This window comes from Pezoporus wallicus, unplaced genomic scaffold (assembly GCF_028554395.1).
Source record: "Pezoporus wallicus isolate ANWC-B61680 ecotype Strahan unplaced genomic scaffold, APGP_CSIRO_Pwel_v1 contig_7113, whole genome shotgun sequence".
NCBI lineage: Eukaryota > Metazoa > Chordata > Aves > Psittaciformes > Psittacidae > Pezoporus > Pezoporus wallicus.
Genome location: NW_026642076.1, coordinates 59,179 through 85,399, shown reverse-complemented (window position 1 = coordinate 85,399; position 26,221 = coordinate 59,179). Strand labels below are relative to the sequence as shown.

General features: G+C 42.5%; 1 protein-coding gene across 1 annotated transcript; it reads right to left on the bottom strand.

Annotated features, from left to right (window-relative positions):
* On the bottom strand, positions 1–20,264 carry RUBCNL (rubicon like autophagy enhancer). Its single transcript, XM_057426934.1, has 15 exons — positions 20,156–20,264; positions 17,960–18,068; positions 15,261–15,929; positions 11,725–11,810; positions 8,387–8,594; positions 7,451–7,555; positions 5,863–5,905; positions 5,338–5,470; positions 4,683–4,828; positions 3,903–3,967; positions 2,607–2,845; positions 2,004–2,065; positions 1,146–1,299; positions 933–1,023; positions 1–484 (listed from the first exon to the last, which is right to left on the bottom strand). The coding sequence occupies exons 1-15, from the start codon at positions 20,225–20,227 to the stop codon at positions 372–374; spliced, it is 2,295 nt and encodes a 764-aa protein (XP_057282917.1). The 5' UTR covers positions 20,228–20,264; the 3' UTR covers positions 1–371.
* Positions 20,265–26,221: the final 5,957 nt, after the last annotated feature.

The following is a 26,221-nucleotide window of genomic DNA, read 5'->3' as shown; positions in this document are numbered from 1 at the left end:
GGCTTTTGAACACTCATTTACTATCTATATGTTGTTTGCAGAATTACAGGGAAGAATAATTTTGAATGCAAAAATATAATATCAAAAATCTTACATACAAGAACAAAACACACCAACAAAAGGCTGCTCACAGAATTAACATCCAGTCCTTCGGTCACCAGTTAAGAGGAAACTCCTTTAGGGTGAGTTTTCAATGATGATAGTAAAGTCTTTTTTTCCTTTTTTTTGTTTTTTTACCCTTACCCCCCCAAAAGGAGACAACCATTAAAAATAGTAATGTCTAAAACAACATTATTTAATTCTTAGCCAGGCACCTGAAGATTCGGCTTTGAGCATATTCTGAAATCAGCAGTCATCAGAGGAATCCAGCTTCATGGAGGCACCAGTGACGGAGTTTCTGAAAGCGTCCTCCGAGCTGCGATACGCAGACATCTGGGGCAGCCTCCAGACTTGAAGCATGCTTTGTGAAAGCATGTTTTGCACTCTGTTCATACATACAGCAGTTCAACATTCAGGAAAAATGAATAAAAATAGAAGAATCAATGGCTGAGTTCCTTGAAGGATGTTCTCTCTAGTTAACCCAAGTATAAAAGGTATACCAGGGACAACCACCACCACTGCAGTATCTATGATTAAACATTTTTCCAAGATTCACAGGATTTACAATGAACAAGATCTGATACAGCAGCAGTATAGCACTGTCCCATGCTCTCCCTCATGCACAGACCCCAAAAAATTAGCCTCCTCCTGAAGCCATAGTTATGTTCAGGCAAGTCCCTGGCTTTACTCTCTGAATGCACCGGTGCAAGACAGCTGCCACAGCCTGGTTTTCGAATACACACGCTCAATGTTTTCCTTGAATAAATCTGAACACTTTTACACACCAACATCCTCCCTAAGGAAGAAAGAAAAATGTTTGGTCTGGAACATACCTGTGCATCTTTTGCATTTGGCAATCTGATGTGGAAAGAGCAGATCTGCGCTCTGACAGAATTCACAGATAAACCCCTTTGCTTGACAGAGCTACAAGGACAGCAAAAGAGTTGATTTACACTTTTAATCTAAGAAAAAAATATTTGGGAATGTTAGCAGGAATATTCCTCACACTAGCAGCTGCAAGGACATCAAGAGCCTTGACTTCTTACCTCACAGCTGTCCACATGGGAGGTGGAGCTCTTCAGAATGTCTTTGAGAAGAGGCAGTAATTGCCCTCGTTTGATCTTCACCAGATCATCCAGTGAGAAGAGATGCAGCTCCTCTGTCAGATGGCTGGGAACCTGTTCAAATTCTTTCAGTACACTGCAAAGAGAAAGGAAAATTGAGTCTCAAGAAGTTGCTATTCTAGTATAGTTGAAGAATAAGCCTCTTCTGCTTCTCTAGTCACCCAAGGATCACACAAAGCAAGTTCATGCTAAAGCCTACCTCACCTCCCAGTTTGAGATCACACATCTACCTATTAGCTATGCCCACAGTTTGGGGAGGTGAATACCACAAACCTTTAATTTACAGCAACAAGCATGGTCATGTTTTGGTATTTTACATTTTTGGTCACTACTTTCATCTGAAAGTGTTTATAAAATAAACTGAACTGAGCATTATGACTGATTTCTGCAAGAAATCTTTAAACCCTCAAGGAACACATTGGTTAATTTTCTTATTTTTTAAGACAAATCATCTTGCAGATATACAGGAGTATCTTTGACCTTTTAACTATGAATGAAAACCTGAAAGAGACAGAGCAGGAAAGAAAAAACACCTAACAAAAAAACATTTAACATTTAAACCCAGATGTCTAAATACGGTACAAGAAAAAAAGCCACCACATACAACATGTTTTTCACTCAACATCTGCATGTAACAGAAGGAAGTTTTAATATCATTAGAGAAAATTCTGACAACAACTCGTTTAAATCTGCACTCAAATGTATCTAGAGAAGAAGGTTCTATAAGAAGGTTCCACATGCATTCTAATGAACTTTTTCATGCACAATCACTGCCCATACCTTTCTCCAAACCTGCAGGTTTTCAAAAGCTTTTTTAAATGAAAAAGCTGTTCTTGCACCTCCTACAAGATAAAGGGGGAAAACAAAATAATTTTGAAATTACCAATGGCTCCACACCAGCACACCAAGACGCTAGACCTGTGTAAGAACAGGTAAGCGTCTCCTTAGCCAAAAAGAGAGCACATGACAACTTTTAATCTTCAACAGAAACCCTTCCTCAGTCAGGAGGTACAATTCTTAGGTGAGCCAAGGGTGTTTTCTCTAATGGCCCACAAACTTACGAAGTCAATCAAAACTTCTGGAGCTTCCCAACAGCCAATCGCCAAGGAAATATTTATTACAGAAGCCCAGCTCCCCTCCATGAACTCAAATAGAAAACCAATGAGGAAACATCTCCCAGCCTCTGGCATAAGTTGGAAACCTCTCCCTTCTCCTTCTTCATCTGAAGGGAGAGAGGGCAAATCCCAGAAGCTGTGACAGGACAAGTCTAAGTGCAGAGAAATCAACTTTGCATCTTTCCCATACAGACCATGGCAAAGGACAACCTGCCCTAAGGAGTTCTTCCCACAGACCCACAAATTCCCAATAAAAGGCCAAACTTACCCTCACCCTGTCCATTTCTTTACTTTTTGTGTAGAGGGCTTTGTTAATACAGGAAACATTGAAAATTGGGTGCTGCCATATGCTGTCCAGGAGATGTTTGGAGAAGTTGCATACATAGTATTTTTTGAAGTCCCACTTCAAAAGTATTCGGGCAGGAATGGGAGACTGGGCATAGCTGTGGCAGCAGTCACAAAAGTATTTCCCCAGGTAGTCACAGTAACGGAGTCTCCTGATATATTCTGCAGGTAAAGAGCAATGAAGTTGTGAATATTTCTAATACTTACAGGACATACCTCTTGTCTGTATGCCTATTCTGCTTAAATAACTCTGATGTACTGGAGTGAGGGGCTACGGATTATTCTTATATGTAGGGGGTTTTATTATAGTGATAAACACATGCACAAGGTCTGTACTGTGCATTAGAAGAGAAAGCTTTCCTCATTTCCACATCTGTCAAGCTGATTATCAACATGAGATCAGAGAAACCATTGCCACTTTACCTGCAAAAAGGAGATATAAGATAAAACACACAACAAAACACTTCCACCAAATGAAAAGACAAGCTGATCCTGGAGTCACACTTGTGTAATACTCTTCAAATAAAGAGTTTGTGGATTTTTCCCAGCTACATCAGCATCCAAGGTTGCTGACACTTTACAGGCCATCACAAATGCCACTTTTTTGTGAGCAGCAGCACAAGAAGTGTGGAAAGCCACTTTAAAGATTTCTTAGGTAAGATCTGGCTATCAGACCTGTAAGTCATCACACTTTCAAGCAGTTCTCACAAAGTATCACAAATAAAACGCGATTAGAATTTTGTGATCAAGATCTAAGGGAAAAAAAAAACAACAACGTTTTTCACAAGAGCAAAAGCACACATCCCATAAGCCTGCATAAAACTTCCTTAAAGTCTCTCAAAAGATATTTTTGGAAATGTGTAAATTGGCACAGAGAAGAATTATAAAAAGAAAACATTAGAAGATGTAGCACCAGCACTATCCAGCCTGGAAGCTTGATTGATTTCTTTTTTTTTTTTAAATAGCTTTTCCTGTTTTTTTCCTGAATTTTCACTGTGTATGAGAAGGATATCTATCAAGCACTGCATTCTGTCCACAAGGAGAAACTCCAGGCTGTGGTAAGATCCCACTGCCTGTTTTATTGCAGGCACATCTAGCAATGAGATTTTTCCCTTAGCTCAGATAATTATACAATGGTGATACATCTGCTGGTGAAGATTACAGCCTGATTAATAGCAATGGATTTATTAGTTTTTTAATTCCTTTCAATAATACTTACTGCTTTCTATTGGGGTTCCACAGCCAACACACGTAAAGTTCTGGGCAGCCACTACTGCATCTCTCCTGAATACAGAGGCAAATAGTTACACCTTTCGGCATGCAAAACAGTTTAGTTCATATTCTCCAAAAGTTCAAGAGAACTAAACTGGCACCAGTGAAAGTGTCTAAATTACCAATTACTGCTTCTAAATATGGCTTCTTGCAAGAATTAGATTATCTTCCATTTCTTAAGTTGGTGTCCAAACCTAGGAGGGTGTAGGAGGGGGAAATCCACCTCTGTAACTGAAAAAGCAACCTGACCTGCAGTGACAGGGAATTAGCCAGTCTGCCTACTGTGTGCATTTGACAGCACTTTATGCGTCAAGACAGTAGTTTCCCCAAACATGACCCGTTTTCTCCTCACTTTCTGAAAACATCCTACCCGTAAAATATCAGCAGGCAACTGGGGAAACTCTTAAGACTATTCTCCAGATAGTCTCACACAATTTTTTAGGAGTCCAACTAAGCATACTGCCACTATAACAGCACACAGAGTTATGTACTATCACATGTAAAAGTTCACATGCCACATTAATCAGGACGTGCCAAGAGAAGGGAAAAAATGATGCCATCTGCTTTCTAGCGAAGTTGGTGACAGACACTGCAAAAGGCTGTGCCACGCACTAGTTCTAATCTTAGGTTCTACACAATCACCTAGGCTCCCTCCATCAACTTCAGCAGATTTCAGACAAATCCCCATGCTGTACTAAACGATAATGCTCAGATGCCCTAGACTTACTTGACTGAAGGGTGAATATTAAGTATAATCTGTGATCTTGGTGGGGCCCAGCCAGAAGATCCTCTTAATTTGGATACAATCTTTATTTCTTCAGCCAGATTCAAACTGGACTCAAGCTCTCTGGGAATCTCTTCTTTCAGCATAGACTGTTGGAAGAGACAGACTGGTGAAGGTGAGCAGCCCATCAGCTGGACATGTGTTAAATGTTTAATACCTGAAGATTTTAAAGTTCAGGTTTCATCTGCACGTAGTCTCCTCTCAGTTAAATCCCCTTGTATCACAGAATGGTTAGGGCTGAAAAGGACCTTAAGATCATCTAGTTCCAACCTCCCTGCAATGGGCAGGGACACCTCACACTAGACCGTGTCACTCGAGGCTCTGTCCAACCTGGCACTGAACATTGCCAGGGATGGAGCATTTACCACTTTCTCTGGGCAACCCATTCCAGTGCCTCACCACCCTCACAGTAAAGAAATGTTCTAAAAATTTAGCTAAAATAAATGAATAAACTGTAAGTACTCGAGGGTTTTCAGGGGGTTTTTGTTTAGTTTTTAAATGCAGCTTCCCCCTTTCCCTAACAGTGAAGCAGCTGCGGTAAGACAATGATTATTTAGAGAACCAAATAAAGAGCCTGCTGTTTTCAGCTCAGACTCACTCTCTGCTTTGATGAGCTCAGGCAACCAAATAGTTGAACTGCAGAGTCTGTCTGCAACCAGTGTCTTCTGAAAGCTCTGCACAGCTCCTGAGCTGTTGCTTCAGCAGAATTGCTGACTGGTTCAAAAGATGATCTGAAAGTGAAGCAATACAGACAATATAGTGAAATACAATACAAGCAATACAGTGAAAAATGGCAGCATATCATCAGCAGCTCCGCTGCCTCTTCTGCATCCCTTAAGAGTTTTCTCCCATCCCTTCACTCCCATGCCCTTGCTTTGATACACCCACGTGCTCGCAGAGCCACAGCCACCAGCCGCCAGTGAGACCCAGGGACCAGAGAAACGCTCTGCTAAGCCAAGCACCAGACATTTGCTGCCAAGCAGCATTCCTTGCCCGTCCTTGGGAGGGCCAAATTTACCACTCCCACACCTTTCACCACCCCAGCTAGAGGAGTAACCAAGAAGCTGGTGCAGCAGAAAAGGTAGTGCCACCAGGCTATTACAGAAAAGATACACAGCAGTACCTTTCATCTGGGGTGACAGACAGATTTTCAAGGTCTTCAAGTTCTGTGGTAAAGGAGAAAATTTTATCAAGCCATCTAAGAAACAAAGCTTCTGTTACTCAGCATTGTTTTACATCTACCTTCTGTGTCAGCTTCAAATATATTCAGCTTTACAATACTCTTGCTGGCTGTGGGAAATAACCTCAGCCCTAGTTGTAAACAGGCATAAGAAGTCTATCTCCTCTGCAGATCTGATATCTGCTGATGAAGAGCACTCCCTGACAGCTATGCATCATATCATCACCTTAGCCTCCCTTCAAGAGCAGGAGAAACGGTAAGGAGAGACTAAGTGCCTGCTAGTCCAGGTCCAACCAGACGGCACTTAATATAAGTGATCACACACAGAACTAGCAGAGTGCACCTTGATTTTTTCAGACACCGACAGATATTTGGAAACACCAATCACAAACACGCCAGCTAATGCTAGTTAGTAACAGGTGAGATGAATGGAATTAAAGCACACACTTCTTAATTATGTTTATACAGACAAAATATGCTGATGCAGACAAAGCATTCACATTGGTAGCATTATTTCTGGCCATGCATACTGTTCTCAAGACAAACACTTTCCCATTCATACATGTCAAAATAATGCTTGCTACTGGAAGTGCAGTTTTGGGACCTAGTGATTCACTATTAGAGTGGGGAATAAGGAGGTAAAAACACCCACCCCTCAAAAAAAGCCACAACAACAAAACCCCCTCAACCTCTAAAACCAAAGGGAGCAATAAAAATGCATTTGTTAACAGGACAAAATAAGATGGAGGTTAAATCTTCCTCAAGCTACTTTTAACAGTTTCTATTTCTGTAATATGTAAAAACCAGAAGATAACCAAAGAAACTCAGGACTGTCCTGCACAGAAGCAGAGCACTGGTAACTGTAAGGGGACAGAGACATTCTGCTCTAGTCTCAAAGCAGAGCTAGGGCTGCCTAAAACCTAACCAACCTGTTTAATTTGGAAATAATCATGTCCTAAATTCTCTCAAACAATGCTGCTGTAGTTGGCTGAAGTTGTGCCCATTTCACACTTTGCTCACCCACATTCACTGGATTTAATCCTTAAACATAATTTCAGTCCCTACATTGAGTTTACATGGCAAGGTTTGGCAGTGGGGGGCAACAATGGTGGCTGCTGTGAGAAGGTGGCAGAAACTTCCCCTATGCCCCAAGTCAAGTCTGTTTTGCCCATGACGGTAATTGGCGAGTGATCTCTCCCTGTCCTTATCTCAACCCACAAGCTTTTCATCATATTTTCTCTCCCCTGTCCAGCTGAGGGTGGCAGTGACAGAGCAGCTCTGGTGGGTGCCTGGCATCCAGCCAGGGTCAACCCACAACACCCTCAAACCAGCAAAGATATTCTTTTATAGAAAGGAAATCCTACGCTAGTCTGGGGTTTCTGCATGTATTCTAGTAAGGAGTCACGCATACGTTGTTTTATCCATTTTCTCATGTTATTTCTCCTGCAGTAACATCTACTAGGTCAACGGATTTTTCCAAACAATTAAACAGATTCAGTTGAACAACAGAGTTATAATTTTAAAGTCTTACCAATAATTACATATTCATCCTCTGAGTCACTGTGGCAATGGTATCTGGTAACCCCATGATGTGACGGTAGATGCACTGGGGAGGTGACAGGCAGCAGAGCACATCCTGTCCAGAACAAAGACAACACCAATTAAACTTCTCCAGCATTTATAGAGTAGCCGCCTCAAGTTATATTTGTATTTTACTGCACTTAAAACTTTAGCACACAGCCTGTATTTACAGAGCCATTTTTACATATACACAGAAAGCCAATTCTGTCATACAGCATATCCCTCGGTTTCTTAAGCTGAGAAGCTTCTAGAGACTAAACTAAAAGCTTTCACATTGTCAATGATCTCTCCCCTTCCACATACAAGCACACTACTCTTTTTTGCCCAGAAGTTATGTCACTTCAGACTTGAGTTCCATCGCAAAGATACATATTACTCATGTACTGACTGAAGCATTACAATGCCAGGAGTATTTACTATCTTGCTTCAAACTACATATGAATGAATACTCCGGGCAGTTTCACTCAAATCAGTTACGTGGCCTGATCTGCATACTGCAGAAGTAAGCACAGAAAGAGCGAGCCAAGCTTCAAATCCTGCAAAAAGGGATTTAAGCAGGAAGAAAACTACCAACTACAGGAACTTTCATATGGAAAGTTGTGCTTGGCATGTGGCACTTAAACCTTCCATCTATGTTTTAGTTATTATAATTAGGATTTTTTGTAACATGAAAAAGAAAATGTGAGCATTCAATACGAAGAATTTGACATACAGGGAAAACTCTTGTGGCATAATGATCCCCAAGGCACAGAGCTCTCAAGAGACTCAAAGAAGATAACAGAGGATTTGGTTCCAAGCAATGCCCAAATTCATTTATTTTTTTCTTGCACAAAAATACATGGCAAAGGCTGTCAGACAACACTGCATTACAGACTAAGTAACTTGCCTTCATAACCACTGTCTGAAGAAGCAACAGAGGAATCGGACTTCTTCACTCCAGGGTAAGATGAGAACTCTGAATCAGTGTGATAGCTGCCATCTGATCCACTTGCTTCCTCCACACCCCAGGTCTCTGCTTGTTGGCTTAGGATATTACATTTCATTTTTTCTAATGATGCTATAATCATATCTGCAACAAAAAAGTGTGCGTTTTCCTGGACGCAGGATTGAAACCCTCATTAGTACACAGCATATTTTATACTTGTTTAAGACAAAGTGAAATATACATTTTCAGCTCAAGAAATAAAAAGGTAAGGCTATCTCACCTTTCATGTGAGCACCAACAAACCCCAACCAACAAACCATGGCTCCAAGGGCAATTCAGAGACAACATGCAAAAGGCCCAGATAAAAGTAAATTGTGTTTTCTAATCAAGGGCAAGACAATTATCTTACCCATCCATTAGATAAAAAGAAACTTGATTACATGCCTAATTGATGAATATGCATGCATTTTAGAGACACAGTCTTTTAGTTACACTGCATTATTTAGCATGCAAGTGTGAATCCTGTTAATAGGATTTAATTGCAAGTCAGTGTGTATGAGCAGGTTTGCTCACATGCTTAACATGGATGGGGCCAGAAGTGGCAAGTTTTGGAAAGACTGTAGATCTTCAGGTGTTGCGTACTAGAGAAGTTAGTAAAATGCTTTCATGTGCTAAGAATTCAGGCTGAGAAGTAGGGAATACACAGTGAAATAGCTTACACTGTCAATTCAAGGATGCATAGAACGTCTGTGACAAGGGTAAACAGAAGCAGAGCTCCCCTGGGATTCATACTGCATTAAATACGTAGTGCTTTCAAAGCTGCATTTCCCAGCTGGAAAACCCCTCCCCATGGTGTCCCTTTCTATTTTGCCTGCCTGGGTCACCCATTCTCCAGGAAAAGGGAATTAGTAAAAACCCACCTCTGGTACCACTGAGACATCCAGACAAACCTGGGGTCCCTGCTCCAATCCCTTGCTCCCTGTGATCTAACAGAGCATCCCACCAGCCCCACCTGAGCTACTGCTGCTGGCCTGGGCACATCTTCCCAGCCCAGGCTCAGCTCAGAAGTGGATGCACCTTGGAGAGATAGGTGCACTCAAGCGCATGGATGGAAACCCTGAGAGGGCCAGGATACTCTCCCACTCTCCCCTCAACTGCATGTGTTTGCATTGTGCAAAGCTAAATCTCAATCTAAAAAAGCCTGCAGTACCTAGGGCTAGAGATTCTGAATGCAGAATAATTAAGGCTTTTTATAAAGTGGCTTACCCTCAGAAAATTGTACCATGCAACATCAGTATCCATGCACTCTGCAAGCATGAAGCTTGTAGAAGAGGAGCATGAAGACAGACATCAGAGTTTAGAAACAGCTAAAAGTTAAAAAGCACAACAGACACCACTGCTTTCTTATCACTGTTTTATTTTTCTCAAAGCAGAAATGTATAGTGTTCTATTTTTGTCCATAGCCAAATACATTTAGAAGAGATTAATCTCCACATTAGAGAGATCCCACAAGTCTCTGTGGGTGTTTCAAGAGACTTTTTATCTTTCCCTTAACACCGACTAACAGCACTTGCTTGGTGCAGTTTCTCCAGAGTCAACTTTCATTGAACTTCAGGATACGCTATTAGCAACATAAAGAATTGAGGAGCCTTTTTCCTTTTGGCACATAAAGAAGACACATCCTACCCTGAAGATTAAAAAAAGCCCATGTGGCACTGGTTAACCCCAAGACAGTGGCAGAGCCCAGCATATCAGCACATCCTGCTGATAGAAGCAATGATGAGCGTATCTGAGCACGCTGCACTGCAAAAAGATGGAACAGGATACAGGCACTCCTGTACTTAGCATGATTATCAGCTTTCAGCTCTACCTGCTGGTAAGCCTGTCGCCCTAGGAAGCAGTACCACTGCGAAGCTCAGCTGTGACACACATACCTTCTCACTTCTCTCCCACTTACATCAGTGGGAAGTCCCTCCTGATTATCTGGCCCATCTCCTTCCTGGCACACAACTACAATTCTCAGACTTGCTGACACTAGTTTACCTTAAATTTTCAGCCTTATAAATTTCAAAGACATTATTTTACAACCCAAAAGTGGTTTGGGTTTTGTTTGGTTTTCTGTTTCAGATGGTTGGTTTTGTTTTTTAAAAAGGTAGCCTCACTCAAAATGCACTGAGCTCTTGCTTCTCTTAACCTGTAATGATGTCAGTCCCCAGTCATCTGCACAAGAGAGGTAGCTGATGTGAACTTGCCTCACTCAGTAGTTCTCACTCTGTGGTTTCTAATACACATAATCTACCTTCATTGGCCTCCTGGGGCTGAAAGCATATTTTTGGTTCATACATATAGAGAAACATCAACTCCTTTCTGAAATACCTTTTCACAAAAAGCAATATCTAAAGCTAGTTTACAAATTTGTTGGTTTTGGTGTGTGATTTACTGTTTTTGGTTTTTTTTTTGGTTTTAAAATGCACTTTAGGGACACCAAGAGCTTCATATCAAACGCAGAACTTCCCGTTCCAACAAAATCAGTGCTGTGCACATTTTTGAAGCTCTTTTGTATTAAATGCTACTCTTTGCAATAACTATAATATTAACTCCTGTTTTCAAACTTTTCAAAAAGATTAACATTTAGCACACACAGTTATGCGTGACAGTGTTATCTTCTCAACTTTATCTTTGTTTATAAGCTCAAGTGAGCTGCCTATCTGGCCACACACCTAATACCATTTGGGTCCCTTCTCCAACTTAAAAACCATGAGAAACTGCTTAAATCACTGCAGATGTTACAGTTACTGTGCTTGTTATGTATATTGTCATTTCTTTTTTTTACAGCAAACTCACAGGATCATAAGCACACACACAAACCCAACACCTCTCCCTATCTCCTGATAGTAAAAGCATGAGGTAAATCCCATCCATAAGCAGGTAGTTGCAACAAATTCTACATGAATTCTAATGTAACTTTAAAGTGACTATAATGACTGTAAAGTTTGGTCTCGAAGAATGTGCTGGAAAACGATGGAATGAAAAGTGGAAGTGTAGCGTTCCAAAATATTTCCATTATTTTAAAATAATTAAAATATTTAACTAATGGATTAAGACTCAATGTAAGTGAAGCAGTAGGCATTTTAGGTTCACCCACAGAGGGGAAGAAGAGGGGAAATACAGTATTTCTAAAGATAGATCTGAAGATCTATTGGAAATTTCTGTTACTGAGAAACATCTCCTGTCATTTGGCTTTGCCGCTACAAAATGGAAAAAAACAACATTATGACAATAGTCTTTGCTGTCCTCACCTTCTCCACATCTTCTGGAAGCATGCACATGTCCTGCAATGAACGATTCAAGGGTATAACACTTATGTTCAAAAGTGAAGTAGAACCTGCGGGTATAACAAGAACTTTTATTAGTTATTTCTTTCTCTGCAGCTTCCAGGATTTGTACAGGGTGATTTCCAGAAAGCAAAGCAAACTTTCTTTCACAAACTTAACACCACTGGGCCTGGAGGTTGTAGTGGAAGTTAAGAAAGATTTCTGGGGAACACACTGGCATTTGAACTATCCTGGCCACCTGAAGCATGAGTAACCACCAGGGAAGCATAGTTTAAATGCCATGTTGTGACACCACCATTGTGCTCCCAACACCAGCCTTCTCCCCACTACAGCCTGAACTGCTCCTGACAAGCACAGTCAGAACCTCAGGCTGGGATTACAGCGAGGCTCTGCAGTTTGCAACAGAGCCAGCTAACACTGCTCTCTGCTCATTCACAATTGCTGGAAGAAAAAATTGCTGTCTGGGCTTGCAGAGAGATGCTTAAGCCTTAAAAGGTTCCCTAAATCACTGCTGGTATTATGTGACTATAGCAAGTTTGGAAAAAGCTTTGCCATTCTGTTTCCATACCTCTAGGAAATCTCCCTCCTGCATCCAAATGGATCCCATACTGCACGGCAATATGTACAACTGGGGCAGACATTAGCCACAGTACTCCCAGCTTCACAGAATAGTACTTTTCTTTTCCTGGCATTCGCTGCCAAGTAGGATGAGCATATGAAACAAAACTCGGGTCTGGGTCCGATGCAAAAATGGTCTGGTTGCCCTTCTGCTCCTGAGCACTGTTGCCTGGAGGCTGCTGGGGCTGGGGAAAGAGCTCTCAAGAGCCACAGAAAGAGGTGACCTTGATGCACGCACAGGTTAAAAGCAAGAACAAACCTTACGAACTGCCAGTGACACACCAGCCACAACAAAGCCCCCAGAAAACATCCGATTCACCCACAGGCTCTTCATTAACAACAACAAAAGCATTTCCAGAAGGTTGCATGAGGCACTGGTAAAAGGTCTTTGTCATACCTTTAAAGGTCAAACAGGAGTTCACAGGACCACCAGAAAATCTCATTAAACAAACAAACAACAACAACAAAAAAAAAACAAAACCCACCAAAACAAACAAAAAAATATTAAATGCCACTGAAAAAAATTATTTCTTCTGATTTATGTCTCACCAATTTTCTGTGAGAAACGAGTGAGAAACCACTATCTCTGAGACAGCAATGGAAAGGATGACAAGTCAAATCCTGCCTTAAAATGAAGCATTTTATTTCTTATTTTTCAGTTTGCCATTTGCTTTCCCATCCTCATAGTCCTGCATAACGAGACCTCACTCCCCTTTGCTCCAGGCTAAGCAGTGAGTTAAATGGTTGGAAGGAAGAAGGAATGATGAAATGCATTAATTTTCACTTTGTACAGAACAGACCAAAGTCTAATGCAGACAGAGCCCACCACACAGCACAGTGTCTAATAGGATCCTGCCTTGTGTGAAGAGTATTTTTAGTAAAACCAAGGGCAAGACTTCTCCAGTCATCTGGTTGCCATAATCCTCCATTTGCTTCCTGAAGAGCCAGCAGCATTACTGACCCAATGCAAGCTTGTGACACATCCTACTCGTGCCAGAAGGTCGAGTCATGCACAATTTATTTGTTCTTACACACGTGCCTCAGGGTCCCCTCTGACACTGGGAGCTTGGTCTGTATTCTCCAGACCTGGCTAACCAAACCTGTGTGAGTGGCGCCAGCCAGCTCCAGCTGCCGGGTGCTGTTTCCTTCTCCCTGATGGGCACATCTTAAATGCAGGGACCTGACAAAACACCTAGCATAACAAAACCACTATAATCATCACCATAGTAACTGCTGACGACAGCCTAACCCAGATGACAAAGTTGTTATGAAGAGCTCCCAGTTATGCAATAGCACGTGCCTATTTGAGATCTTATAGCCAACATAAGGTATTGGAGGAGCTCTGAGTGAATAGCTAGAGAGGACCAGAGCTTGGAAGTGGAGCTCACTGGAGTGTCACCACTAGGACTACAGTTGACCAAAGGAGGAAGACAAAACAAAAAACCAAAACAAATAAAAACAAACCAACCACCCAGTCTTTGCCATTTTCATTTATAATACAAAGGACAGGCTAACTATTCTCCACTGTCTGCCTTCTTTCCAGTAGAAAATCAGCTGCACCATCCTTCCAAGGCTCAGTATCTAGGAAGAGTATCAGCCTTCCAATACCTGAAGGGGGTCTACAGGAAATCAGGGGTCTTTTTACAAAAGCATGTAGTGACAGGACAAGGGGGAATGGCTTTAAGATGAGAGAGTAGATTTAGATTAGATATACAGAAAAAAATTCTTCACTATGAGGGGGGTGAGGCACTGGCACAGGTTACCCGGAGAAGCTGTGGCTGCCCCATCCCTGGCAGTGTTCAAGGTCAGGCTGAACGGGGCTTTCAGCAACCTGGTTTAGCAGAAGGGGGGGGTGTGGAACTAGATGATCTTTCAGGTAGGTCCCTGTCAACCCAAGCCATTCTGTATTTCTATGAATAATCCCTTAGGTACCGATAACACCCTTTTAAAACAAAGATGCTTCATCTCACTGTAGCGAAGGCTGTTAGGTATTAAACATGACAGGATTGTTCCCTTATTCTAGCCAAGGGGCAAGTGCCCTCCCCAGCAGCCCAGAAAGGCCGGCACACCTCATGGAGACACACACAGCCCCAGGGCCCAGCCAGCTGCTTCAGGCCATCTTGGGGGCACCATGCTGAACATCCCCACTGAACATGGCCTCACCTATAGGCCTGCACCACACTGAGCCGCCTGCCACTGCATCAACAGGAGGCACCCTTTACCAGCAGCCCCCAGTTCGCATCTCTTTACCAAGCACATGTGGGTTATCCGTATGGCTGGTAAAAGATCCCGACCTGTATTGGATGGAGCTATGTGTCTCTGAGACTCTGGATACACTTGGAAAGAGGAAGAGGAAAAACAGTCCTGTGCTGGCACAAGCCAGTTTAATACTAATGAGAAAGAATGTTAAAGCCCTACCTCCAAATTCCCAGAATCAAAGGGCTCCCTCTCCTTCAGCTCAAACACAAGATGTCCGAGGGAGCCCCCACACCCCAATAAATCACTAGCGAACACCCAGATCCACACTGTGCGCTTTTGGGAGAAGGGCAGTAGTAAAGACAAGATGAAGGTGGTGCAAGCCTCATCCAGTGGATGTTCTACATTGCTCACAGCTCAGCAATTTTTACATTTCACCAAAGATTCCATATTACAGAAGCATTTCTACATCATGAGACAATCTACTGCAAGCATGAGTGTTTCCTGTTTCAGGAACCACAGTCCAACTCTCTGGTTCTTTGGTTTTTAAGCTCTTTCTCCCCTCTCTCCCCTCTTGAATGACAGCGTTTATCCAATTCGCAATCACCATAAACAAAGCCCATTTCAGTTACAGTTGTCTTTCCTAGCACAGAAATCTTAAAACAAAAATGGACTTGTAAAGTTACCTGTTTGATTGACTGGCTCTGACTGGGAACGTCTACTGGGAGAACTGCTGTCACTGTTGCTGATAGGCACAGGCTCCAAAGCATCAGGGTATGTCAACAGATCTGCTGGCTTATCAACAGTTGAATCAGAAAGAAACCTTGTGAAAGTCAGCTCCTGTCTGGGGGAGGTATAACATTCTCTGCCAGAATGCAAAACAGCTGATGTGACAGTGCCTCCTGTTAACGTCACCTGGGTAAAGCAGTCCTGCCTCAGAGGGGACATGTCCGAAAGACTGAAACTATTCAAGGAGGAAGCAGCAGGATCATCATCAGAGGAACGGAAACTAAAGAAAGTATCCAGTGAAGGTTTAGAGGAATCACAGCACGTGTTGTCCCAACATGCCTGGTGCCTTGTAAACCGAATGTCTGTTTGTGTACAGGCAGCGCTGTAACGTGCAGAATCACTGTCACTGTCATCGTGGCTATCCCCAGCACTGCTTTCTTCCCACTGTTCCACATCACTGTCGGGATGTTTGGCTCCTTGCATTGTGGTCTGCTCCAGCACCAAAGAGGGCTTCAAACCAGATGCAGTTAAAACAGACACTAGAATGTCTTTGATAGCTTCAGCACTGTTTGGGTATGATCCAAAATTTCCAGGATGTCCAATCACTGCTGGTCTTGAATATTTGTCTGTTCAGGAAAGGAAGAACAGAGAGATTAGGAAACAATCCTAAGAAAAGGTTAATTTAAAACGTAAAATACACATTATTTTTGACATATGTGAGGAGACAGGAAAGAGCCAAATTCAAACACTATTCTCTGCTGCCTCTTCCTGCAAGAAAGCTCTTGTTTTCTGCAGTCTGGAAGCAATTCCGTCATTGATAAGGCTATGTAATAAACAAACAGTAAAGTATGCTGCTGCTAGCCAAATACAATTAGTTAAGCTTTAATGGTGATGGATAGCACGCTCAAAAACATCATTGTTCTACAAAACTGGATGAGGTACTGGTACTGGTTCCACTGCCAGTATAAGAGAAGGTCACATTATAGCAAGATATATAGTGGATCAATATAGCAGGAAGAAAACAAAAAAGCAACGCTTAGGAATTAAAGGTCATGTGCTTGCATGTTTTAGTTCAGTCAGACACTCCTCACACGGAAAAGGCTAAAGTAACTTTCAGTCCACTATGCATAGGGGTGGCAACATTTACATGAACCCATAAAGAAAAACAGCTGTCACACCGAGTTCATTGTAATATAATGTTCTGAAGGAATCAAAAGTACCACCTGCCAAGATTCTGTGACCTACTACAAAGCTGTAGTTCAGCTGAAAAGGGACAAACTGCTTTTAGTGGCAAACATGGCAACATTAGTGTGATGTAGAAGTGGGCACTCACAGGAACTGCAATCATCCAGACAATGGAGAGATTAGACACAAAGTCTGTGTTCAAGAAGAAGCTACAGACCACATAACAATGAAGTTAACAACTGTCTAGGGAAGATAAGCAGGTTGTAAAACTCTAAGAATAGATACAATCAAGAAGATGCATTTCCAGGGCAAAGAACTTCCAGTTAGGTCCAGGAGGAACGTTAAACACTGCTGGTGAAAAAAAACTAGTAAGTCTTGCAGCCTACAGACTTTGCCCACAGGTTGCTCTCCCTGGACATCTCTCAATGGAAATCAGTAAACCTCTCCACAAGTTACTCATCTGGAAGCCAGCATGCACTCAAATTACATGATAAGAAAGTTTACTAATGAAGGTATGAAAACAAACAAACAAAAAAAACCCCACATACTTTGGAAAAGCAAGTCTGTATAAAGAGCACTCCCTGTCAAAAGGCAGCTGAAGAAGTTATTACCAACATCACACATCAGCTATACTGCACAAGCTGCTAGCAGTTCTGTTGTAGTAAAGCCAAGCCAAAATTAGCTGAGCTCATCAGCAACTCGGATCAGTCACCTGCCGTATCAGGAGAAAGCTGTTGCAGAAATAGCAACAAAATAGCATATTTCACTGGTTGTATTTGCAGAGAAATACCTTGCCGAAGTAGCCAGCCATAGCAGTATAAGGGCAGGAAAAGGAAAATAAGAGCTAGCTAACTTTAAAACATATTTTGATGTTTTCATTAAAATAAAGCAATTTTGGTAGCTATTGATATTTAAATTTCAGAGGAATACCTTAACCTGGGTTGCAGACTGCATGTTTTCTGTGCAAGAAAAAACATTTAGTCTTACTGACTTTAACTCTTCTGCTCTACTCTTCTATTGCAAAGCCAAATCCACCAAAACCCACATTTTAAACTACCTCCAGAAATAGGTTAGTTCCAACAAAGAAAAAAATAAATAAATCTTAAATTGTTTTGTAATTGATATTCACATGAGTAACTGCCATAATCTTTTAAAATCTGAGAAACTATTTCTTGTATGAACAAAGACATAAACTGCCAAGAATCATCTGAGTGGTTAAAGTACGGTACGAGCACGTAAAATGCCAACATAACTACAGTGGCCAAACTACTATCTGAAAGGCAAAAACACCCATACTTTCAAATTGTACAAATACACCTTGATGTTGCCCCATCTTCAAAGCCAGTAAGCAAAGTTCTCTCTCCAACCATACTATACTTCTTTAGTAACACAACCACTGATAGCTTTTGCTATCACTACAAGTACCAGCAAAGCTCCCCAGAGGGAGGCATTTTAGAACAAACTGGCATACCTGAGAGAACAGACATTTGAGGTGTCGGAGCGAGGCAGCTAATCCTTGCTGAAGAATTTGAAGAATATGCTGTCTCGGTGAACGGCACCTTTAGGCTTTCGTGGTTTAACTACAACAAGAACACACAGGCAGACAATTTGGTTATAAGACAGCAGTAGTCAGGTAATGACACAGTCATCCCAGCAGGAAGAGCACCATGCTAAGGCCTGCTGACAGTCACTTAAACACTGCCTGTATTTCTCTTTGTTTGCAAAATCCTCCAGAAGCATGCACCATCTGAAAGAACACTGACATCTCAACTCTGCATCTTGCATTTCACTCCAGAAGGCAGGTGACCAAAGAAAGTCTTCACCATAGGAGAGCCATGCATATGTTTAAGGCATATAGGAGATACAAATGATGAATCATATGCCTATATATCTGCAAAACAGCAACAATGAAGTGGAAAAGAATTCAAGGAATCGCCAATCTGCAATTAGAAAAAAGGGGCCATTTAGATGTATGCAAACCTAAACCTGTGAAGCCCTGACTCCACAAACACTCGATGCATGTGCTGCTTGATCTCCCAGCTGTATTGACTGGTCCAAGTGTGGTCACATAATCACATCTGCCTAATTTGGTAGCACATAGCTACGTGACAGTTCATGTCAGAAACGCAGCTGACCCAGAACAAAGCAAGAAGCGGCACAAATAGACAGTACTTGACCTGGCATAGAGCCTGACAGTAGAAGCTGACAAAAATTCTCAATGCATTTGAACTGACTGAGCAGGTTTATACCAGATCAGCATTTCACTTAGTACAGACATGACGCTTACGGCTTGGTATTTCTAACCCCAAAGCTGGATTTACCATATTGTCAAACCAGGTTAAGCTGAACTAGGACAAGCAGGTTAGCACAGATACCAAGGGGCTAATTCCAGCAAGGGAGTAAGATACACTCAGGACAGTGAAGCAACAGGTCTCCTCCCTAAGCTCACAAAACCTTGTGAGGGTCACATATTTGTTGGGCACGCCATCAAAAGGTACATTAACTAAGGTGTACCTCCTGCCTTCTCCCCACACATGACATGGATGGGATGTCTCCATGCAGAAGCATCTCCAGGATGCCTCTCACCCTCCCCTGCACCCTGTGGTCTCACACAAAGAGAAGGGAGTTAAAGGGTATGCTGTCCTCTGCCACCCTGTGCTCATCTCTACGTTCCACCTGTGGGAGAGTGAGGAGACTCAGCAAGCAGATCTAGTCCAGATACCCTTCAGAGTCATGGAAAGCAGAAGAAATTAAACCCCACAAAGAATTCCCCTTTTAACTGAAAAACAACATTTCGAGCCAAAAATAGTATACTGAATTTCAAACATTTAGTGTTTGATTATGCCAGTGCTTAGAAAATACGCTCTTCAGTATCAGCACTTTCTTTTTCTCTCCCCCTCCATGCATTCATTTGGAGAAATGGCTTTATATATATAAATATCATATAGTTAGTATCGCTGGGTAAAGTAGTTCTTACAGGAATTCGGTTTTTATCCATTACTTTCATTTTCTTTTTAATGGTCTTAACATCAGTTATTAACAAACTCTACTTCTTAGGACGTATCAAGTATCACAACTTGACACCAGGGTACATGTAACTACTTTATCAGTAAGAGTAAATGTTAAGAGTCTTAAGATTTTATCTTTTTTCTTTTTAAAATAGTACTCCCACCCCTTAGATCTTATCCGAAGCAATTAGTGTTCTGAGAATATGGACAGAAAGATTCCCATTTACTCTCAAGACTGGAACTAGATGATCTTTAAGGTCCCTTCCAACACAAATCTCCCTGATTCTGTTACAATTTCAACCATATCACAGATTAGGAAAGAGGTCCTCTAGTATTTAATTATGAAAATATGAAAAAAAAAAAAAATCACAAACCAAGAAATTAAGGAGCACGTATAAGTAAATATTACAACAGAGGTGAGTGAAAAGTACCACAACATGCTGCCATAACTAATAAACCCCACTTTGACGTCTTTCATAGCACAAACGAGTCAGCCTTTCCCCCCTCAACATTGGGAATGTATTTCCAACATTATAATGAAACCTCCAGCATTTCAAGTATTTACCACGACCCCTGGCAAGTCAAAGCTCTTTCTTGAAAGAAGCTCCCGCGGCTAAAAGGTAAACACTGAGCCTCCACTGCGTTGCCCTCTTCCTTACCTTTTCAGTGCTGGGGTGCTTGAAGACTCCCGGTCTCCTATAGCTGGCCAGAGGTACCGCGTGGAGAGACATGATGGGGCAGCATTCCTGGTTTGTTCTTGTTTTTCAGCACCTGGAAGCGACAGAGAAGAAGAATTACAATCGCTGCCACGTTAACCGCGATTCTCCATGTGTTTTCCAGGCTTTTCATCTCATACTGGGAACTGTTTGCGGTCTCGGCTTTGGAACGCTTATAAGCTTACAGAAAAGCAGAGCTCAGCAGCAATGGAATTCCGTGTTAAAGAGACAAGAGTTTCCAACGGAAAAAAAAAAACAAAACCAAAAACAACAACAAACCAAAAAACACAAACAACCGGGAACGCCTACCACAGGCACCAAGGAAGGTATTGATCCGTTTGTTGTGAAAGGAAGAGAGGGAGCGGACTTGGCAGCGCCGGGCCCCGTAGCAGTGGGGCTGCTCCCTCCCTTCCACCGGTGACTGGGCAGGGGAAGGCACCAGCCGTGAACAAAACCCGAAGCCGTCGTCCCGGCACGGCACTGGGAAGCCGCGTATCCCTTACCACGGAAGCGCACGGAAGCGCCCAGCCCGCCGGGCAGCTTCCGAGAGCAGCAAACCCTGAGAGAAGCACCCCAACACTAACAGCACCCCAACACTAACAGCACCCCAACACTAACAGCACCCCAACACTAACAGCACCCCAACACTAACAGCACCCCAACAGCATCCCGCCGCCCGCAACACGCTCCCTGCCACGTACCGGCCTCCCACCCGCAGCCGCCGTACCTGGCTCCCCCAGCCTGCGGACAGGGCTCCCGTACCCGCCGGTCACGGCACAACTCCCACTGCCTCCAGAGCAGCCTGCCACCCTCCCGGGGTGAGAAACGGGGCCGGAGCCAGGCCCAGGGGCGGAGCCTCCCGGGGGAGGGCGGGGCTCTGCCTGCAGCCACGACAGTGGTGAGGGGCGGTGCGGCCTGGCCGGGGGTGGGTGGCTCAGTTGGCCCGCCGCTCTGGTGAGGGAAGGACAGCCCTGGGGGCGGAACACGGCTTGGACAAAAACAAACCCAAACCACAACGAAAACTGCAGCTCGGGACCCTGGGTTCATCGAGTTTGGAGCAGAGGAGGCTGAGGCGATACCTCAGTGCGCCCTACATCTTCCTGAGGAGGGGAGGTGTTGATGCTTCTGAGGAGGGGAAATGCAAGTGGTGACGGGACGAGGGGGGATGGCTTTAAACTGACAGAGGAGAGATTTACATTACACATTAGGAAGCTCTTAGCGTGAGGGTGGTGAGGCACAGGCACAGATTGCCCGAAGAAGCTGTGGCTGCCCCATCCCTGGCAGTGTTCAAGGCCAGGTTGGACGGGGCTTGGAGCAACCTGGTCTAGTGGAAGGTGTCCCTGCCCAGGGCAGGGGACTTGGAAATGGGTGCGCTTTAAGGTCCCTTCCAACCCAAGTTACTCTGATTCTACGAAACATTGGAACAGGGTTCCTGGAGAGGTGGTCGATACCCCAAGCCTATTAGTGTTTAAGAGGTATCTGAACATGCTTTAACGTTTGGTCAGCCCTTAAGTAATCAAGCAGTTGGACTAGGTGATCATCATAGGCCCCTTCCAACTAAATAGTATATTCTACTCTATTCTAAACCCAATCAAGTCAAAGATAAGTCAACTGGGAGTGAATGGAGGGTGTTTCCCCAAGGTGGGGGGGGGGGGGAATTGAGGCCCACAGGCAACATGTGTAGACACACCTCAAGGATCAGCTGTACGCCAGGATTTGCAGCCAGCTGGCATATTAGAAATGACAGGTCTAGTCTCACTTAGCTTTTAGAAAGGAATTCAGCCACCTGCCAGGCCTGTCTGTGAGTCAGCTGCCTTAGAGGGCTCACAGCGAGTAAGCTTCAGTTCCTAGTAGTCAGTTCGGGCTAAAAATAAAGAATGCTGAGCTGTATTTGTGGAGCTAAAAAATTGCTGATTGTCCATAAAATGGAATATATATATATATATACATATATATATATATATATATACATGTGCAGGAACTTAGGAAGTTGCAAACCATGAGGAAGTAGAAAGGAGGTAAGAGTCCAGATGGTGCCATGCAGAAATAAATAGAATCAGTAAACAGAATGCAAAGCAGAGTTGCAGCTGACAGTCTGGCTTTCAGATGCTCTGGAGTAATTGCCTACCTTTTTAAGCACAGATGATGACTTAGCCGGTAAATGGGGCAGTGGATTTGGGCTGTGGAAACCTACAGGTAGTTGCAGGCCAAGTTGTACAGTTGTTGTCTGACTTTGGTCTGGATGTGACTCTTAAGCAACCTGATCAAGTTGAAGATGTGCAAGGAGGTTGGACTAGATGATCTTTGAAGGTCCCTGCCAACCAAACCTATTCTATGATTCTGTGTTATTCTCTGGTGTGTGTTTCTAATTCCCAGCTATGTAATGGTAATTTGTGAAAACAGACTCTACTTTTGGGACATACATTCATGTGGGGAAGAGCGGGCAGTAAAGTGGAAAAGCCTGTAGGTTTATCTGTAGTACATACTAAAACCTGGCAAAAATCCAGCTAGGGAATTTGTGCTTTATTCCCATAAAGGTTTCAAAAATCCTTACATGAGAAGAATTATACAAATGGAAAATACTAAATATGTCAAAAATGTTGCACAGAAAGAACATTTTCATTTCTGCTTAGTGTTTTTTTGTTTCCATGCTGCGCTCTTTGTGTATATGTGTATTGCCAGGAACACTCATATTGTGTCAGACCCTTTGCCCGGAATGTGGTTAAAAACCTCTCTACTTTTTGCAGATAGCACCAACAGAAATCCTAGAAAACTGGACAGATAAAGAATGACAAAAAGAAGAAAGAAATGCTGGACTGTTTTTAAAGTTGACAAGGGGGAAAACTCAACCAGGCCAGGGTACACCAAACTGGTATCTTGCCCTAATACCTGAATAACCCACAGTGACTTAGGAAAACTGAGCCATTTTGTCTAGTGTATGCCAAAACAAAAAGCATCGGCAAAAACCTGCCCAAAACCTTCCTGCAGAATGTCAAAAAACAGGAGATGTTGGGAAAAGAAAGGATTAATAGCTCACATCATTGGGCTTCTGTAGAAGAATCTTCCTACTTCCCATATCTTGGGCACGGAAGTAGCTTGGAAACTTCAGCAGTAGCCAAGATATCGACTACAGTGAGATCTTTGAGCTATGAAAGAATAACTGAGGAGAACTGAAAGCAGATATCCCTGGTGTCTCTAATACAGGTAATTTAAACATGTTCAAGACATTGTTCCTGACAGAGGGCCAAGACTTCATAATGTTTGCATCAGACTGCCTGAAGGTAACAGGCCTTCTTTTTAAATCAAGGAGAGGAGTATTTTTTTTATCACACAATTAAAATATTTCAACTTTGCAATTATTTAGAAAACTTTCTACAGAGAAGCCCCCCAAAATGCTTTTTTGTTTGGTTGGGTTTTAAGTTTTAAGGCCAATGTTGCATAATGACTGAATTTTATCATTTGAAAGGAGTCATTATTCCTGATTCTCCAGGAAAGAGCTACTTGGAATGGGCTCAAAGTTAAAAATATCATCAATATGCTAAAAGAAGGAAGTCTAAAATAATTGCATGTAAAACCAAAATAATTACAAGGATAGGATCATTATCCCAAGCCAAAAATATACCCAGGAAATGGATGGTGAGCTGACCCTCTAAAGAATTCCAGACATGCATCCAGTCAAAATACAAAACATGTCTGAAGATGCTGGAACCCTGTCAGAGAACAACAGCTTGTGACAGTGTCCTCAGCTTTCCACACAGCTACTGGGATGCTGGCCGTGCTGCTGCTGAGTGAGCTACAATAGGCTCAGTTTGCTGGTCAACCTTACAGTGCTGAGGCACATCTCCATCAGAGCAATGCACATCCTGGGTATTTCTTTACATTAGGAAATTACATTAGTAAATGCTACTACAGCCAAAGATCATAATATCTTTGACAACTCATTTAATCCTAGTAGTCTGATAACTTTTTTTTACTGGGGGGGGGGGGGGGAAGTGAGTGTAGTACTTAGTAGGCAGATGGGGTTAAACCATGACATAGTGGTACTATGCAGCTGCCATAATTAACACCCATTCATGGTTTAGATGAGATTAACCTTTTTTTAAAGACCCTATAGTGAGTGAAATGATTGTCATTAGAAGACAGAATCAAGTGTCCATCCACACATTCTTTTCAGCAGTGGAAATTGTGGAGTGGAGAAAAGGACAGAATGAAGCTGATCTCAGGAGTATAGCTGGGCTTGGGAGGTTAAGGAAAGAAAAATTAAAAGACCTTGTAGTTTTCCATTAAAATCAGACTCAAAGGCTTTCCAGTACTGTCCATTTGAAGGCAGATGGGAAAACTTGGCATCTTGGGAAAAGGCTAATCCTTACAGCTATGAACAGAACATGAGAAACAGTAAAAAACCTGTCACTTTTGGATGTTTTAAATAGTAAACTCTGTACCAGTATAACTGCTGAGGCAAGGATTATACAGGGTCTTTAAAGTCAGTAAAATACCATATGAACATGTATATTTAAGTAACTTCTGGTTTTAACCTGTTGTGTAGCTCAGGATGCAACTATTCCCTATGTACAGCTAAACCCCCCCCCCCGCCGGCCCCTCAAAAAAAAACAAAACCAAACCAAACCAAACCAACAAAAAAAAAAAAAACAAAAAAAAAAAGCAAAAAAAAAAAAAAAAGCCACACACACACACAAAAAAACCCAAACACAAAACAAAAACAGACCCCACAATAATTTGGAAACACAGTTTGCAGAGCAATTTCCAAAGTGAAGTGTGTGTGGAAGGGTGGATTATGTAGAAAAAGGGAGAAGGGTGAATCACAGATTAAAGACAAGAGGAAATGGAGATCCTTAAGAGATAACTCTCAAATGTGCAAAGTCCTCTTTATGTGGGATAGAGAGCCAAGCTCACACCCTGTTTGCACAAATGTGTGACAGAGAGAACAGACACTTAACACCGAATGTACTGCTCCATATCCCAGTTGAGTAGAATACCTGGTGTATTTTCTTGGATGGCAAAACTGTCTTAAGAAGTCCTTGCCCTTGCTGCCAGCTATCATGTCTCATAATCATGTGTTCCCACATTTACACTGCAGCTTATTGCTCCTTCAGTTGCCAGTGCCACTGTAATTCAGACTATACACTGAAATGAAAAAAGAAAAAGGTATTATAGCTTATTATTAAATTACATTACTTGGCAAACCAGTGTAAAGCACAGCTCCACAAGACTGAGACAGATGAGGAAGTGTGTATGTGAGAAGGAACAGCAGACGGGGCAAAATATGGGGCTGGTTGCTTGTTAAACCAGCTCTGTCATAAAAGAAAATGGATCAAGAAGCTACAGCTGGATCACTAGACTAGTCCCTTCTAGAAAGATGTTTTTTCGTTCTTTGTTTTGCCCATCACAGATACTGAATAACAGTACTGGGAAATAATTTACTCTTCTGACAAAATTTAAGTAGCAAATCAAATTATTTCACCTGCACTAAATAATGCAGGAAGTCACCCTGAGTAAAAACACTACGAACAGTAGCTGCAAATAGAGAAAGTAGAAGATCAAGCAGGATTAGTCACTACAAGTCATTAAAGTAGGCAAGCCTGATAGACACAGCTTCTTTTCCTCCAGTCTATGCTGGGAGAACTCTGGGAATCGAAAATGCGAAGTCAGTGCACCAAACTTACGTTAAGGTCTCTCCTTCATTTAAACAGCACAAAAGGACAGACAGAGCTCTTTTTTATTCAAATGTTCAGCACTCAACAGGTAAGTGACGAATGTTTTATTGACAGAGTGACAAGTTTGACTTCTGACGTCTGAACTGTGTAACTGCTGCATGGAAGAGCTGCATGATGAGGAAGTGACGCTTCATCTGTTCTACTGAGAAGCAGTTCCCAGGCAACGTGCTGGAAGAACTGAGTATTTTCACAGGATCTCTTACCCTGCGAAATGTTAGAACGGCTGCTGAGAGAGTCCACTTGTCAGAAGAAGACCCTTAAAAGCTTCCGTATC

Coding starts and splice junctions, on each gene's coding strand:
- RUBCNL (XM_057426934.1), bottom strand. CDS start 20,227: ATGTCTCTCCACGCGGTACCTCTGGCCAGCTATAGGAGACCGGGAGTC. Junction 5,906..7,450: donor GGATGAATATGTAATTATTG/GTAAGACTTTAA, acceptor CCTTTACCACAG/AACTTGAAGACCTTGAAAAT. Junction 3,968..4,682: donor AATATTCACCCTTCAGTCAA/GTAAGTCTAGGG, acceptor CTCTGTATTCAG/GAGAGATGCAGTAGTGGCTG.